We start from the raw sequence: 15,636 nt of genomic DNA, 5'->3' as shown, positions 1-15,636 counted from the left end.
AATTATTCACAAAGTGCTGGTCTTTGTGTATTATAACAAGAGTTATTTAACTGTTTGACTACTGTAATGCTTCAACATTTCCCTTTTCTTGTTCTGCAAAATTACACATTCATTACAAATATTCTGTTGTTGCCGTGAGTTGGTGATCTCAACAATGAAACCATCAAACCCTTGGTATGAGACATCTGATCCAATTTCCCTGTGTGGTTTGGCAGTGAATTAGGGACCAATCTGAGCAAAACACTTTGCTAATACTGTAGCTTGACATACTAAGATGTTGGTTACTGGTTTATCATGTAGGGTATTTCTACAAAAGTATTGGAAGGGTCATCATAGGTTTTCTTATTGGTTACAAACATTCCTACTATAATATGTTAACTGCACTGTTTAAAGGTTTATTAAATCAAACATAATCTAACACAAAGTCATTTGTAAAGCTAAAATTCAGGAGAAATGATTTAAGTTGTCAAGGATTTTTGTGCTTTTTACAGGTCAACTTCTGAAATTTAAAGGGCATCACCACAGCGTGTCAGGTGGACAAGCTGGCGATGTCAAGGGTGTCAACCCCTCCCCCACCTGGAGAGATGTCCAGTGGGCCTGTGGCTGAAAGCTGGTGTTACACACAGGTATGAAACTAGTATCTGAATTGTTCTCCAGGTATTGTCAAACCAGCTTATAACAATCAGTCAATGAAGGAACCATCTTGTGGTCTACAGAGTATCTAAGCAGGTGTCCTTTCATTCAAGTTTTACTGTACTAAGTTTGTCATCATGTAATTTCTTTCACTTTTCACATTTTTTTTTGTCTTTTTCTGTATGTGTTTTCACAGCTATTCAGGAAAATATTACGATTGTTAAAGAGCTGTTTGTAGAGTGACGTGTTTTATGTTGTGAGCTCCATTTCCTGGCTGATATCAACTTCAGGAGAAAGTTGGGTCAGTGTTGACAAAAGCTTGTAGGCTTATTTTCCTAACTATTTCAGGTAACTTTGTAGAGCAAGTATAATGGAAGATATCCTAAGTGCTTTGATAAGAACAAACTCATGTAAGTGCCATGGAACCTTATATTTAGGGTTTCTGATTTTCGGTTTTAACCGATAAAAAACAATAAAACACCCAATACATTAAAAAAAAAAAAAAAAAAAAAAAAAGTGTATAGTTAATAAACACTGAAAAATGACAAACTGTGAAAATGCTTACTCAATTCACATTGACATCCCCTTTTCCCATTAAAACAAAAACCCTTTCCCAGTGTAGCTGGGTAATGTCCTGCCTTCCTGACTTCTTCTATCTATCATTGATTCGCTCGGAGTACCTTAAACCCACCCCAACTACTGAGTGGCAGCACATTCCTACATTTCTATTGGATAATAGGAATGGAGGCTTGTTTGCAAGATTTAAAGCTGTATTGCAGTTAAGATACAAAGGATTTAAAACAGAATTGTGGCAAAATGTAAATAAAATGTCTACACACTAAAACCCCAGAAGAATGTGCCCGTGATCATAAGGATTAACCTGTGGAAGACACTAAAGGAAAGAAGGTACAAATAAAAAAAAAAAAAAAAATGACCAAACATTTTGGAAAGTGACCAAAAATAATTATTTATGTAATATATAAAAAGTGAGTGCTTTTTTTTTTTTTAAATGAACAAATGGATAAAATCAATATTTAAATGACTTTTTTTCTATAGAATTTAATTGCCATATAGAATTATGTGCATAAAGCAACACCATACTATACTGTCTCTTATTAAGAGAGTTTGAGGAGACATTACAGAAAAGTGTCTATCATTACAGCAGTAACTCCTCACAATACAGTGAGCCCCACTCTAAATGTGAATCTGAAGAACTGGATGTCATTTATATCCAATTGCGTGCAAGCCATCATGCACAACACTTATTTTTTCTTAACTTTAGGAATATCCCTCTCGATTTCATGCTATGAATCTGCATTGTTTTAAGCAGCATAAAATACTTTTTCACCAGTGCATTTGCTCATAATTATATACATAATGATTGTGCTCTCTTCTAGGTAAAAGTAGTCAAATTTTCTTATATGTGGACCATAAACAACTTCAGTTTTTGTCGGGAAGAGATGGGAGAGGTTCTAAAGAGTTCAACATTTTCTTCTGGGCCTAATGATAAAATGAAATGGTGAGAGTATTTAAAAGAATTTCAAGTTTGTATGATTGCTGCATGAGGTTAGGTACAGTACCTTTGCAGAGGTCATTTTTTAGATACATAAGTCAGAAGACTTGCATACTGTTTGTTCTTCTCCTGTCTATTTAAATGCTCTTCTCCTGAAATTATTTTGTTCTCAGAGCAATACAATTTCAAGTACATAAAGTGCCAACAAATTTTGCTTCAGAGTTCAAATGTGATACTATGGATAAGCCAGTACTGTTTCTTCCAATTACATTTTCTAGAGCATTCCATAAGTATTGCTGTTGTTTTTGTTACAGGTGCCTGAGAGTAAACCCAAAGGGATTGGATGATGAGAGCAAAGACTATTTATCATTATATTTATTGCTAGTTAGTTGTCCAAAAAGTGAAGTAAGAGCAAAGTTTAAGTTCTCTTTGCTGAATGCCAAGAGAGAAGAAACAAAAGCTATGGGTAAGACCTGACGTGTAAATATGTCATTATACTCGACACCACCATAAGGACTAATACATGTTATGTATTATTGATTGGAAAGCACAGAATAATACATAGGGGAAACGCTAACCAAGTCAGCTGCTTGCTTTTTTTTTTTTTTTTTTTTTTTTTTTTTTTTTTTTTTTTTTTTTTTTTAGAAAGCCAAAGAGCGTATCGATTTGTCCAGGGCAAAGACTGGGGGTTCAAAAAATTTATTAGGAGAGATTTTCTGCTTGATGAAACAAATGGCCTTTTACCAGATGACAAGCTTACATTGTTTTGTGAGGTAAGTTTTCAGTTTTTCTAAAGTACAGGGTTCAGAAGAAGCACTGTGTGTTTTTCCAATGTTATCCCATTTGTGAGGAAAAAATAACATGTACCAGAGTGTCTTGCTATATTAGTATCCTGTTCAAGCACAACTTTTAAACTGCTCAGAATTCTGTACAGACTTTGGTATACATTAAACTGGGCATGTGAAGTACTGCACAGATCGCTGAACCAGCTCAAATAATAACGATTCATGAATAACATGTTTACAGACCTTTACTGTGTCCCAGATGAAGTATTCATCTGTTTTTCCAGTTATATATCTGCTATTTTGACCTGAGAATTCTTCTTGTGGAATCTTTTATAGACAGTGAATCACTGAATACTTTCTGGCCAATATATACACCACCCACTTGATATATTACGGGTGTTGGGGTCCAATACAAATCCGCTATATCGAGGGCCGCGAATACAAATACTGTACAACCACTCCCTCATTTTATCGGGGGCGTCGGGTCCAGTATAAATCTTCTACACAGCCTGCTTTTTCTTATTTTTCATATAAAAAGCAGCACACAATTTTAATTCATACAACGGAGGGTAATTGCTTCTCATCAACTTCAGTCTCCAGTTAATTTCATGAGTCTTCCTGTCCTTTTTAAATGCACAAACCCGCTCCATTGAAAGAATCCCATTCGCAACGTAGGAGGCTTGTTGCTAGTGAGCTGATATCACTGACTTGAGGCTTTTGCTGGTGCATTGCTGCTGCCACAAGTGAACACCTCGTTGGCTAAAATAAAAACCGCTTCAGCAAGTAAATATTTAATGTGCCAACTCCAGGACCGCGATATAGCCAAATCCGCAATATGGTGAGGGGCGATATAATGAAGGGTGGGTATATTTTTCTGACGCAAAGCTAGTAATTAAATCGCCTTCAGAGCCTGAACAATTGTTAAAATTCACCCAGTTCTTGACATGCTGTTGTGGTACTAATTTAGATGTGCTGTCATATTGACAATGTGTAAGGAATATTTTATCTTTATCCCTGAATGCTTATAACTGATACAGTGAATATACAAGTTGAGGTAGGATCTCAGAAAAGCAAGCAAGCACAAAGCAAGGTTTATGGTAACATTAAAGGAAATAAGTTTATGGGGGGGGGGATGCAGTTTAGTTTTAAAACTGTTGGAATGTGTCTAACAGGTGGAATAGCCAACTGAGAAGCTATCAATCAGGAAATAGTTAAACAGTGTAGCCATAAAGGGTTTCGCTAACAGATTTAAACGCTACCACTTATGATATTCATTTCCCACTATTTTGTTTCCTATTTGTTTGCTAGCATCTAAAGTACGGTGGTCTGCTCCTATTCTTATCTCACACCAAACTGTATATTGCTTTGGAGCGAAAAAAAATTGTGAATACTCTGCACTGACCAGTTCTTTTTATATATAGAAATAGTTGTTTAATAGAAAATCTATTGAATTTCTGGTGATATTTACATCCTTCAGTGATGTTTAATGTAACGGGAAATGAGGGGATGTAAATCATATTAAATGTGCCAGTCTTTTCTAATTGCCTTAGTGGAAGGCAGTGCACCAGGTCTGTGAATTTTAAAATAAAGCCAGCTGGGGTGTTTCTACCAAAGCAGACTGATTTAGTGACTGGGGAGGATGACGGATGTTTAGCTGTCCCTGTTCCTAAAAATATTTACAGGAACGTTTTTGAAATCCTCTTGGCAAGATTACAACTTATATCACTGTATGGAGTGGCAAAAATATTTGACATTTTTCCCCCAAGATTGTGCGGTGTGAAAGTATTGCATCTTATTTTCACTTGGAAATACAGGTTAAATAAGCTGTTCAATGAATTTGCTATGAATACAGATATTTGAATAAAAGAAAGAGATTGTAACAAGTAGTATCTCATGGTTCTAGTTGGTTTAATCACAGTTTGATGAACATTGGCAATTTCTTAGTGCAGATTAGTTATACATTGTAGTTGAAATGTCTGTATTAGTAAATGCCAGCTCTAAAAAAAACAACCATTAATAAAGACAGTATTCAACAGATTTCAAACTTTCTTTCGTGGTTATATTTTGTCCATTGTGTATTTTTTTTGTAAGAACAACCAACTATGTCTTTTTGCTGTTTTTAGTGTATTACAGGGAAGGTTTTAATGTCTTTGTCACCATCATAACTCAACATTCTTTAATGCTAGGTTGGTAGGTGTGCTCAGGATTACAACTGAGTTGGGAGTGGAACGAAAATCAATTAAACATTTGCTAACACTCACGCACTTGTTGTAACGGTATATTAAATGAAACCTAGAACAAACCCAACAAACCAAAGATTATCCTATATGATTAGCAATCGCTTTATTGATTAGGACTGTTCCTGGCAAACGTGATGTGGTGGTGAGAAACGTTTATGCTTATTTAACGTTTAGCTGAATCACATGAACCGTGATCTACAATGCCTATAGAAAGTCTATACCCCCTTTCAAAATATTCTCCTTTTGTTGCCTTATAGACTGAAATTAAAATGCATTAAAGTAGTTTTTTTTTTTTTTTTTTTTCTTTATCTATACATCCTGTCCCACAACTTGTGACCTAACCCAATATTCATGTAAATACAGATCCTATAAAGTGGCAAGGCTGTGTAGTAGTGATGTCTGGGTTATTGAAGGGGTGTATAACGTACTTGTATAATTTCTTTTAGTTTTATTATTTATTTAATCTTTTTTTTTTTCTCTCCCCCCCCTTCCCCCAATATAAATACAGGTAAGCGTAGTCCAAGACTCTGTTAATATTTCTGGCCAGTCAAATATGAACATGTTAAAAGTTCCAGAGTGTCGGTTATCAGATGATTTAGGGAATCTTTGGGAAGGTTCACGATTTACAGACTGCAGCCTTTATGTAGGAGGGCAGGAGTTCAAAGCACACAAATCCATTTTAGCAGGTGAGGTATCTGGTATTTTAATCCAGTTTTTGCATGCACCTTCAATGCTGACAAAAAGTAGGACTTTGGAGCTTTGACTAGACATCATCTTATCAGCATTATGTAGTTGGTAATCGACCATGCTGAGAATTTAGGCTTGCCCATTAACATCATCTTACCCATTAGTGTCATTCTGTAGATACATTTTTATTTATTTTTTTAAATGTTAAATATTGTAGTCTTTTAATTGTGTATGTGTATTTAAAAAAAAAAAAATGTAATGTAGTGACTAACGTTTTGTGCTGTTGACAGCTCGATCTCCTGTTTTTAATGCAATGTTTGAACACGAAATGGAAGAAAGTAAAAAGGTAAGTTAAACATACAAAAACATTGGGAAGATATATAAATTAGTTGTCCAGTGGAATAAATTACTCTTATCAAAACAATCATATTGTCATAAAATAGAGAAACGTATTTAAGAGAAGTAACTAATCTAATGCCATTAGAAATGTACGACTGCAGTGAGAATCACACAATTTCATTTATATTCTGGATGCCTGGTTAATTTGTAAAGCTGTTAAAAAATAATAATGAAGAGAAAAGTCCTCTATTGTCATACATAAATGCATCTTTTTTTGGTTTAGATTTCAGTTGACTAGGAAGCCAAAGAAAAACCTACAGGTAGACAATAAACTGTTTGATTTCTTTTATGTTTGATAACAGAACCGTGTAGAAATAAATGACATTGACTCAGATGTGTTTAAGGAGATGATGAGATTCATTTACACAGGGAAGGCACCAAATCTTGAGAAAATGGCTGACAACTTGTTGGCTGCTGCAGATAAAGTAAGTACTGTAATTAAAACTAATGGGACTGTACATTGTGAATGAGCTAGTATAAATATTTTACACTCTGTTGTCCAAAAATAAAAGCAGGTAAAAAGCCTTTTTATTAACACTCTATATGCCAGTAATGCAACAAGATATCAAGGGCTGTGTTTTGTGGCTAAATACTAGTATTTGTTTTTATAGTTACAAACATTAAAACTTAGTAAGCAACTTTGTTCATCTTGTTTCCTCAGTATGCGTTGGAACGTCTGAAGGTTATGTGTGAAGAAGCTTTGTGTAGCAACCTCTCAGTCGAAAATGTTGCTGATATCCTCATTCTAGCCGATCTACACAGTGCAGAACAGCTCAAAGCACAAGCAATAGACTTCATCAACAGGCAAGTGCCTTTTTTCTTTTGTCAGTACAATATCTGCTTCTGTATTTATTAGGCTTCCAAGCAGAATGGCTGAAAGCCTATTGTTCAAAAGATTATTATTATTATTATTATTATTATTATTATTATTATTATTATTATTATTATTATTATTATTTTCTTTTCTTCCACCGCAATGATACGTCTTTAACAGCCCATAAAATGAAAACCGTTGCTCGCAGAGACTCGCCGTTTGGGAAGTTGACCAAAATGGAGCATGTAGGTCACACGGTTTGGCAGCCAAGTTGAATTTTTGCAACATTTTGATCATTTTCAAACTCTTCTCCTCTGAAACTTGCTGTACATGTTTATGAATGGTCAATCTTTAAAAGTTATAAAAAAAAAAAAAAAAAAAGCTTTTGTTAATGGCGGCCATGTTTACGACATCAGAGGTCAAAAGTGAAAGTAGTCAAACTCCTTATAGAATGCAGGTGGGGCCACTAGCCACCTTTTGACCTCTCTTATGGTAGGATTATCACTTGTTATTTCTTATCGTCTGCCAAGGACTTTACAGCCCATAAAACGAAAACCGTTGCATGAAATCGCTTGCAGTTTGGTATGGTGGTACATGGCAATGGCTAGTTGACCCTGAAAAATGGAGCGACTAGGTCACATGGTTTGGCAGCCATATTGGATTTTGTATTTTTAGTAACTCATTTTGAAGACACTAAGACAACAAAAACCATTGCTGCTATTGCCCTCAAACTTCTGACATATGTTGAGGAGGGGTATGCAATTACACATATCACATGGCGTGACATGTAGCCGCCATTTTTGAATTCCAGCTAAAAAATACCACATCTCCCAGAACCGCTTGACCGATTTGAGCTGAAACTTTCGTGGGATCTTATCAAACATGAGATCAACAAAAGTTATTCAAATGGTGAGTTTTCGTTAATCTAAGGTGGCCGACATGGACCAGTGTTGCTTATAACTCCTTGGAGAGTGCAGATAGGGTCATGGTTACTATGTAAGGCATATAGTAAGCCATACATGCTCTATGAAAATATGGCCATGCCAGTGACCTCTCAAAGTTCAAATGCAAAACTTTATTATAACTCCTTATGGAGTGCTGATAGGGCCATAGTTACTATGGAACACTTACAGCAACCCATGTTTGCCTGTGACTTCTGACCTTTCTTAACGGTCAAATGGCTTGTTACTCATTACATTGTGCAGAAAGGGCCATGTTTACTGTAGAACACATATTCTAATACTTCGCTAGTGCCTTGGAAGCCTTATAGTTGCTGGCAACTCTAGTTTCTGATTTATTGTTATTATTTTTCTTCTCAATTCTTACAAATTTTCATTACAGGTGCAGTGTCCTTAGACAGCTTGGCTGCAAAGATGGAAAAAACTGGAATAGCAAGTAAGGAAGGTGTATATGGGACACATGTACATGTTTCCAAAATATGTTATATAAGCTTATTGGAAGACTGGTGTGTCCAGTCAAGATGTAGGGACATGGTATGATACTTTCCAAACTAATTCTTAATGTTGTCCAAATAATTTAACCAGTCGGTGTAATATATAGATATCAGTGTAAACCACTTGTATGTACAACTGGATTTTGATGAATTATAAATGCCTTCTAAACAACAGACTGCTGCCAATTATCGATGCTGCCTATGCTGACCCTACACTCACTTTGACCCTTTTATGTTCTTTTTTTTCTTTTACTTCATTGTAGCCATGCAACAGACATAATGGAAACTGCAGGCTGGAAATCGATGATCCACTCCCATCCTCATTTAGTAGCAGAGGCCTTTCGAGCACTAGCATCTGCACAGTGTCCACCTTTTGGCATTCCACGCAAGCGGCTAAAACCATCCTAACTGCTAAAAAGAACATTAGAGACTATTAAAAATTGACTTTGAAGCATCTTAGGTATGTTTCTGGCCTTGTGAACCTCATAAAAAGGATGGACATTTTCTGGTCGGTTGCAGTAATCTTTGTACTTTGAACACTGGCTCAACTTCACTTCAACCGATGGATCAGTTCAGTTTTGGTCTTCAGCTTTAAATTAGTTTACATGCAATGTTTGCCATCATTTTATATGGCCTTAAACAATCTGCTATTGCTCCAAGAGTTTCTGTTGTGTTGATTAACTGTGTGCCTGCGGCCTTTTCACTGAGACAAGGCTTTGTCAGATTGCACTAGCTCCCATAATGCAGTAAATTTATAAAGTTGTACTTTAAAAAAAGCTTTTATTAAATTGTTGAGAAAGCTCTCTTGTTTTGTTTTTTTTTCTCTTAAATGTTTTTGTACAGCTATTTGTTCATACAAACATGCCTGTTTTAAAGGGGCATTTATTTGTTTATTTTTACAGTGGCTTGTCAGATTGACTGATGTGGCATACATAGTACTGCATACATTATATTGAATTCTCATCAAAAGGTCAAATTAACCAGGTAATGGACGATGGTGACTGGTCTATCATAACGAGAGAACATTATTTAAATACAGTATGTGTGACTGGAGGACGTGTTTTAATTGAAACAGCAGAAACTAGCTGTATTCCTGAAAACGGTTTTACAGCAGCCACAAACTTGACAGATTGTTGGTGTCATTTCAACTAGATGGAAGCTTTGAAGTCATTAATGTTGGCATAGATCCTCTTTCTTTGACCTGTCTTTTGCTCAGTTGGAATTCAGTTGAAATAAAAGTACATATTATTTCTCTTTTAAAAGGTATGGAGTGGTGTTGGAACATCGTTACCTGAATGTGATTCATTGTGTTGTCATCATGTAGTCCTTGAGGATTGTATGTACATCTGCCAGACCAGGATTGATGCAAATGAATATGGTCCCTGTATAACAGAACAGATCTGATGTGTAAAATAGCGCAGACTTCAATTTGTCTGACAGGCCAGATCTGAGACTATTCTATGAACCTGTGAATTGTATCTTGCTGTGTTTGGCAAACGATTTAATATAAGATCATGTAGAACTGGGAATGTATGGGCTGCTGTAATAACCTGGTAACTGGTTACTATTAATTAACCTGGTGTACTATTTTTGTTTCTTCTTTTTTTCAGTGACTGTGTTTTGAACAGTTTGCTTTCTGGTGAGTATCTAATAGTAACAGGTGTTATTTGGAGTTTATTATCAGACTGAAAATACTAAAAATGAACCAGCATTATGGGAATTATCGTAATTCTGGTTAGTATGCCCCAGTTAAGCTAGTGGTTTAATATGAAGTAGGTTTGTTTACCATCATATGCACATAAATTTAGTTTACAAATGTCAGCTTAATACTCAGTCATGCTTTCTATGTATTTTTGTTGCTTTCCTATCCAGAGAAAATGCAGGTCCTGTTATTACTAGTGAACTAAAAGAACAAAAAAAAAAAAAAAAAAAAAAAAAAAAAAAAAAAAAAAAAAAAAAAAAAAAAAAAAAAAAAAAAAAAAAAAAAAAAAAAAAAAAAAAAAAAAAAAAAAAAAAAAAAAAAAAAAAAAAAAAAAAAAAAAAAAAAAAAAAAAAAAAAAAAAAAAAAAAAAAAAAAAAAAAAAAAAAAAAAAAAAAAAAAAAAAAAAAAAAAAAAAAAAAAAAAAAAAAAAAAAAAAAAAAAAAAAAAAAAAAAAAAAAAAAAAAAAAAAAAAAAAAAAAAAAAAAAAAAAAAAAAAAAAAAAAAAAAAAAAAAAAAAAAAAAAAAAAAAAAAAAAAAAAAAAAAAAAAAAAAAAAAAAAAAAAAAAAAAAAAAAAAAAAAAAAAAAAAAAAAAAAAAAAAAAAAAAAAAAAAAAAAAAAAAAAAAAAAAAAAAAAAAAAAAAAAAAAAAAAAAAAAAAAAAAAAAAAAAAAAAAAAAAAAAAAAAAAAAAAAAAAAAAAAAAAAAAAAAAAAAAAAAAAAAAAAAAAAAAAAAAAAAAAAAAAAAAAAAAAAAAAAAAAAAAAAAAAAAAAAAAAAAAAAAAAAAAAAAAAAAAAAAAAAAAAAAAAAAAAAAAAAAAAAAAAAAAAAAAAAAAAAAAAAAAAAAAAAAAAAAAAAAAAAAAAAAAAAAAAAAAAAAAAAAAAAAAAAAAAAAAAAAAAAAAAAAAAAAAAAAAAAAAAAAAAAAAAAAAAAAAAAAAAAAAAAAAAAAAAAAAAAAAAAAAAAAAAAAAAAAAAAAAAAAAAAAAAAAAAAAAAAAAAAAAAAAAAAAAAAAAAAAAAAAAAAAAAAAAAAAAAAAAAAAAAAAAAAAAAAAAAAAAAAAAAAAAAAAAAAAAAAAAAAAAAAAAAAAAAAAAAAAAAAAAAAAAAAAAAAAAAAAAAAAAAAAAAAAAAAAAAAAAAAAAAAAAAAAAAAAAAAAAAAAAAAAAAAAAAAAAAAAAAAAAAAAAAAAAAAAAAAAAAAAAAAAAAAAAAAAAAAAAAAAAAAAAAAAAAAAAAAAAAAAAAAAAAAAAAAAAAAAAAAAAAAAAAAAAAAAAAAAAAAAAAAAAAAAAAAAAAAAAAAAAAAAAAAAAAAAAAAAAAAAAAAAAAAAAAAAAAAAAAAAAAAAAAAAAAAAAAAAAAAAAAAAAAAAAAAAAAAAAAAAAAAAAAAAAAAAAAAAAAAAAAAAAAAAAAAAAAAAAAAAAAAAAAAAAAAAAAAAAAAAAAAAAAAAAAAAAAAAAAAAAAAAAAAAAAAAAAAAAAAAAAAAAAAAAAAAAAAAAAAAAAAAAAAAAAAAAAAAAAAAAAAAAAAAAAAAAAAAAAAAAAAAAAAAAAAAAAAAAAAAAAAAAAAAAAAAAAAAAAAAAAAAAAAAAAAAAAAAAAAAAAAAAAAAAAAAAAAAAAAAAAAAAAAAAAAAAAAAAAAAAAAAAAAAAAAAAAAAAAAAAAAAAAAAAAAAAAAAAAAAAAAAAAAAAAAAAAAAAAAAAAAAAAAAAAAAAAAAAAAAAAAAAAAAAAAAAAAAAAAAAAAAAAAAAAAAAAAAAAAAAAAAAAAAAAAAAAAAAAAAAAAAAAAAAAAAAAAAAAAAAAAAAAAAAAAAAAAAAAAAAAAAAAAAAAAAAAAAAAAAAAAAAAAAAAAAAAAAAAAAAAAAAAAAAAAAAAAAAAAAAAAAAAAAAAAAAAAAAAAAAAAAAAAAAAAAAAAAAAAAAAAAAAAAAAAAAAAAAAAAAAAAAAAAAAAAAAAAAAAAAAAAAAAAAAAAAAAAAAAAAAAAAAAAAAAAAAAAAAAAAAAAAAAAAAAAAAAAAAAAAAAAAAAAAAAAAAAAAAAAAAAAAAAAAAAAAAAAAAAAAAAAAAAAAAAAAAAAAAAAAAAAAAAAAAAAAAAAAAAAAAAAAAAAAAAAAAAAAAAAAAAAAAAAAAAAAAAAAAAAAAAAAAAAAAAAAAAAAAAAAAAAAAAAAAAAAAAAAAAAAAAAAAAAAAAAAAAAAAAAAAAAAAAAAAAAAAAAAAAAAAAAAAAAAAAAAAAAAAAAAAAAAAAAAAAAAAAAAAAAAAAAAAAAAAAAAAAAAAAAAAAAAAAAAAAAAAAAAAAAAAAAAAAAAAAAAAAAAAAAAAAAAAAAAAAAAAAAAAAAAAAAAAAAAAAAAAAAAAAAAAAAAAAAAAAAAAAAAAAAAAAAAAAAAAAAAAAAAAAAAAAAAAAAAAAAAAAAAAAAAAAAAAAAAAAAAAAAAAAAAAAAAAAAAAAAAAAAAAAAAAAAAAAAAAAAAAAAAAAAAAAAAAAAAAAAAAAAAAAAAAAAAAAAAAAAAAAAAAAAAAAAAAAAAAAAAAAAAAAAAAAAAAAAAAAAAAAAAAAAAAAAAAAAAAAAAAAAAAAAAAAAAAAAAAAAAAAAAAAAAAAAAAAAAAAAAAAAAAAAAAAAAAAAAAAAAAAAAAAAAAAAAAAAAAAAAAAAAAAAAAAAAAAAAAAAAAAAAAAAAAAAAAAAAAAAAAAAAAAAAAAAAAAAAAAAAAAAAAAAAAAAAAAAAAAAAAAAAAAAAAAAAAAAAAAAAAAAAAAAAAAAAAAAAAAAAAAAAAAAAAAAAAAAAAAAAAAAAAAAAAAAAAAAAAAAAAAAAAAAAAAAAAAAAAAAAAAAAAAAAAAAAAAAAAAAAAAAAAAAAAAAAAAAAAAAAAAAAAAAAAAAAAAAAAAAAAAAAAAAAAAAAAAAAAAAAAAAAAAAAAAAAAAAAAAAAAAAAAAAAAAAAAAAAAAAAAAAAAAAAAAAAAAAAAAAAAAAAAAAAAAAAAAAAAAAAAAAAAAAAAAAAAAAAAAAAAAAAAAAAAAAAAAAAAAAAAAAAAAAAAAAAAAAAAAAAAAAAAAAAAAAAAAAAAAAAAAAAAAAAAAAAAAAAAAAAAAAAAAAAAAAAAAAAAAAAAAAAAAAAAAAAAAAAAAAAAAAAAAAAAAAAAAAAAAAAAAAAAAAAAAAAAAAAAAAAAAAAAAAAAAAAAAAAAAAAAAAAAAAAAAAAAAAAAAAAAAAAAAAAAAAAAAAAAAAAAAAAAAAAAAAAAAAAAAAAAAAAAAAAAAAAAAAAAAAAAAAAAAAAAAAAAAAAAAAAAAAAAAAAAAAAAAAAAAAAAAAAAAAAAAAAAAAAAAAAAAAAAAAAAAAAAAAAAAAAAAAAAAAAAAAAAAAAAAAAAAAAAAAAAAAAAAAAAAAAAAAAAAAAAAAAAAAAAAAAAAAAAAAAAAAAAAAAAAAAAAAAAAAAAAAAAAAAAAAAAAAAAAAAAAAAAAAAAAAAAAAAAAAAAAAAAAAAAAAAAAAAAAAAAAAAAAAAAAAAAAAAAAAAAAAAAAAAAAAAAAAAAAAAAAAAAAAAAAAAAAAAAAAAAAAAAAAAAAAAAAAAAAAAAAAAAAAAAAAAAAAAAAAAAAAAAAAAAAAAAAAAAAAAAAAAAAAAAAAAAAAAAAAAAAAAAAAAAAAAAAAAAAAAAAAAAAAAAAAAAAAAAAAAAAAAAAAAAAAAAAAAAAAAAAAAAAAAAAAAAAAAAAAAAAAAAAAAAAAAAAAAAAAAAAAAAAAAAAAAAAAAAAAAAAAAAAAAAAAAAAAAAAAAAAAAAAAAAAAAAAAAAAAAAAAAAAAAAAAAAAAAAAAAAAAAAAAAAAAAAAAAAAAAAAAAAAAAAAAAAAAAAAAAAAAAAAAAAAAAAAAAAAAAAAAAAAAAAAAAAAAAAAAAAAAAAAAAAAAAAAAAAAAAAAAAAAAAAAAAAAAAAAAAAAAAAAAAAAAAAAAAAAAAAAAAAAAAAAAAAAAAAAAAAAAAAAAAAAAAAAAAAAAAAAAAAAAAAAAAAAAAAAAAAAAAAAAAAAAAAAAAAAAAAAAAAAAAAAAAAAAAAAAAAAAAAAAAAAAAAAAAAAAAAAAAAAAAAAAAAAAAAAAAAAAAAAAAAAAAAAAAAAAAAAAAAAAAAAAAAAAAAAAAAAAAAAAAAAAAAAAAAAAAAAAAAAAAAAAAAAAAAAAAAAAAAAAAAAAAAAAAAAAAAAAAAAAAAAAAAAAAAAAAAAAAAAAAAAAAAAAAAAAAAAAAAAAAAAAAAAAAAAAAAAAAAAAAAAAAAAAAAAAAAAAAAAAAAAAAAAAAAAAAAAAAAAAAAAAAAAAAAAAAAAAAAAAAAAAAAAAAAAAAAAAAAAAAAAAAAAAAAAAAAAAAAAAAAAAAAAAAAAAAAAAAAAAAAAAAAAAAAAAAAAAAAAAAAAAAAAAAAAAAAAAAAAAAAAAAAAAAAAAAAAAAAAAAAAAAAAAAAAAAAAAAAAAAAAAAAAAAAAAAAAAAAAAAAAAAAAAAAAAAAAAAAAAAAAAAAAAAAAAAAAAAAAAAAAAAAAAAAAAAAAAAAAAAAAAAAAAAAAAAAAAAAAAAAAAAAAAAAAAAAAAAAAAAAAAAAAAAAAAAAAAAAAAAAAAAAAAAAAAAAAAAAAAAAAAAAAAAAAAAAAAAAAAAAAAAAAAAAAAAAAAAAAAAAAAAAAAAAAAAAAAAAAAAAAAAAAAAAAAAAAAAAAAAAAAAAAAAAAAAAAAAAAAAAAAAAAAAACAAAAAAAAAAAATTAAAAAAAAAAAATAAAAAATACAGCTGTGGGTTTATATTCAGCAGTTTTTCTTGGGTAACACAGAATGGAGTTTAACTTTAGTATAAGTTACAGTTTATTAAATGTAGTAAAGGTCAATTTAAAATACAATTTTATTTAATAAAAAGCTTTATTACACACATACTGGTATATACAATTATTAAAATTAAACATGTGTAATTTATTTTAACTGAAACCCAACTGGTAAAGACACATTTTAGAAAGTGTTATTGATGTGAAAACTGATATGTTTTCTATGGATGAACTGATCTTTAAGCTTTTATTGAATAATGAAGTATGTTAAATTCATGTCCCGAATTAAAAGAATAATCAAGAAAGGATTCTAAGATACAACATTAACTAAGTTTACATGGTTGGTTCCGTCATGAAGTAGCTTAAGGTATCATCACTTCCCTCAAAATATTAAGTACAGTACATTTACTGTAGTCCCTTATTTTATTAGAATAATATTTAATAGAAGAGCTTTGATAGTCTCACGTGTGTTTTATATTGGAAAAATAAACAGTTTAAAATTACTTTGCCATTTGAGATATTAATTGCAGTAGGAAAAGGGGAAAACAACAAATGTTTCATTGAAGGAAATTAGCTACCAGAGCCATTAAGAATGGCCAACAAC

The 15,636-nt window shown here is 24.9% G+C and overlaps 1 protein-coding gene across 5 annotated transcripts in view; it reads left to right on the top strand.

Moving 5' to 3' along the window:
* The window catches only part of LOC121323123 (speckle-type POZ protein-like A), a 34,176-nt gene extending 24,852 nt beyond the window's left edge, over positions 1-9,324 (top strand). For 3 of the 5 annotated variants that reach the window (XM_041263924.1, XM_041263923.1, XM_041263922.1), the window contains 10 exons: positions 492-626; positions 2,031-2,152; positions 2,461-2,612; positions 2,792-2,919; positions 5,680-5,857; positions 6,149-6,204; positions 6,560-6,682; positions 6,919-7,061; positions 8,413-8,466; positions 8,788-9,324. In XM_041263924.1, the coding sequence (XP_041119858.1) occupies positions 549-626; positions 2,031-2,152; positions 2,461-2,612; positions 2,792-2,919; positions 5,680-5,857; positions 6,149-6,204; positions 6,560-6,682; positions 6,919-7,061; positions 8,413-8,466; positions 8,788-8,932 (1,179 nt within the window). In that variant the 5' untranslated portion in view covers positions 492-548 and the 3' untranslated portion in view covers positions 8,933-9,324. Of the gene's footprint in view, positions 1-491; positions 627-1,424; positions 1,540-2,030; positions 2,153-2,460; positions 2,613-2,791; positions 2,920-5,679; positions 5,858-6,148; positions 6,205-6,559; positions 6,683-6,918; positions 7,062-7,882; positions 7,981-8,412; positions 8,467-8,787 lie in introns of those variants that run through there. The other 2 variants (XR_005951116.1, XM_041263925.1) reach the window with 2 other exon arrangements.
* Positions 9,325-15,636: the final 6,312 nt, after the last annotated feature.

This window comes from Polyodon spathula, chromosome 11 (assembly GCF_017654505.1).
Source record: "Polyodon spathula isolate WHYD16114869_AA chromosome 11, ASM1765450v1, whole genome shotgun sequence".
NCBI classification, from domain to species: Eukaryota; Metazoa; Chordata; class Actinopteri; order Acipenseriformes; family Polyodontidae; genus Polyodon; species Polyodon spathula.
This window is presented reverse-complemented; position numbering and strand designations above follow the sequence as displayed.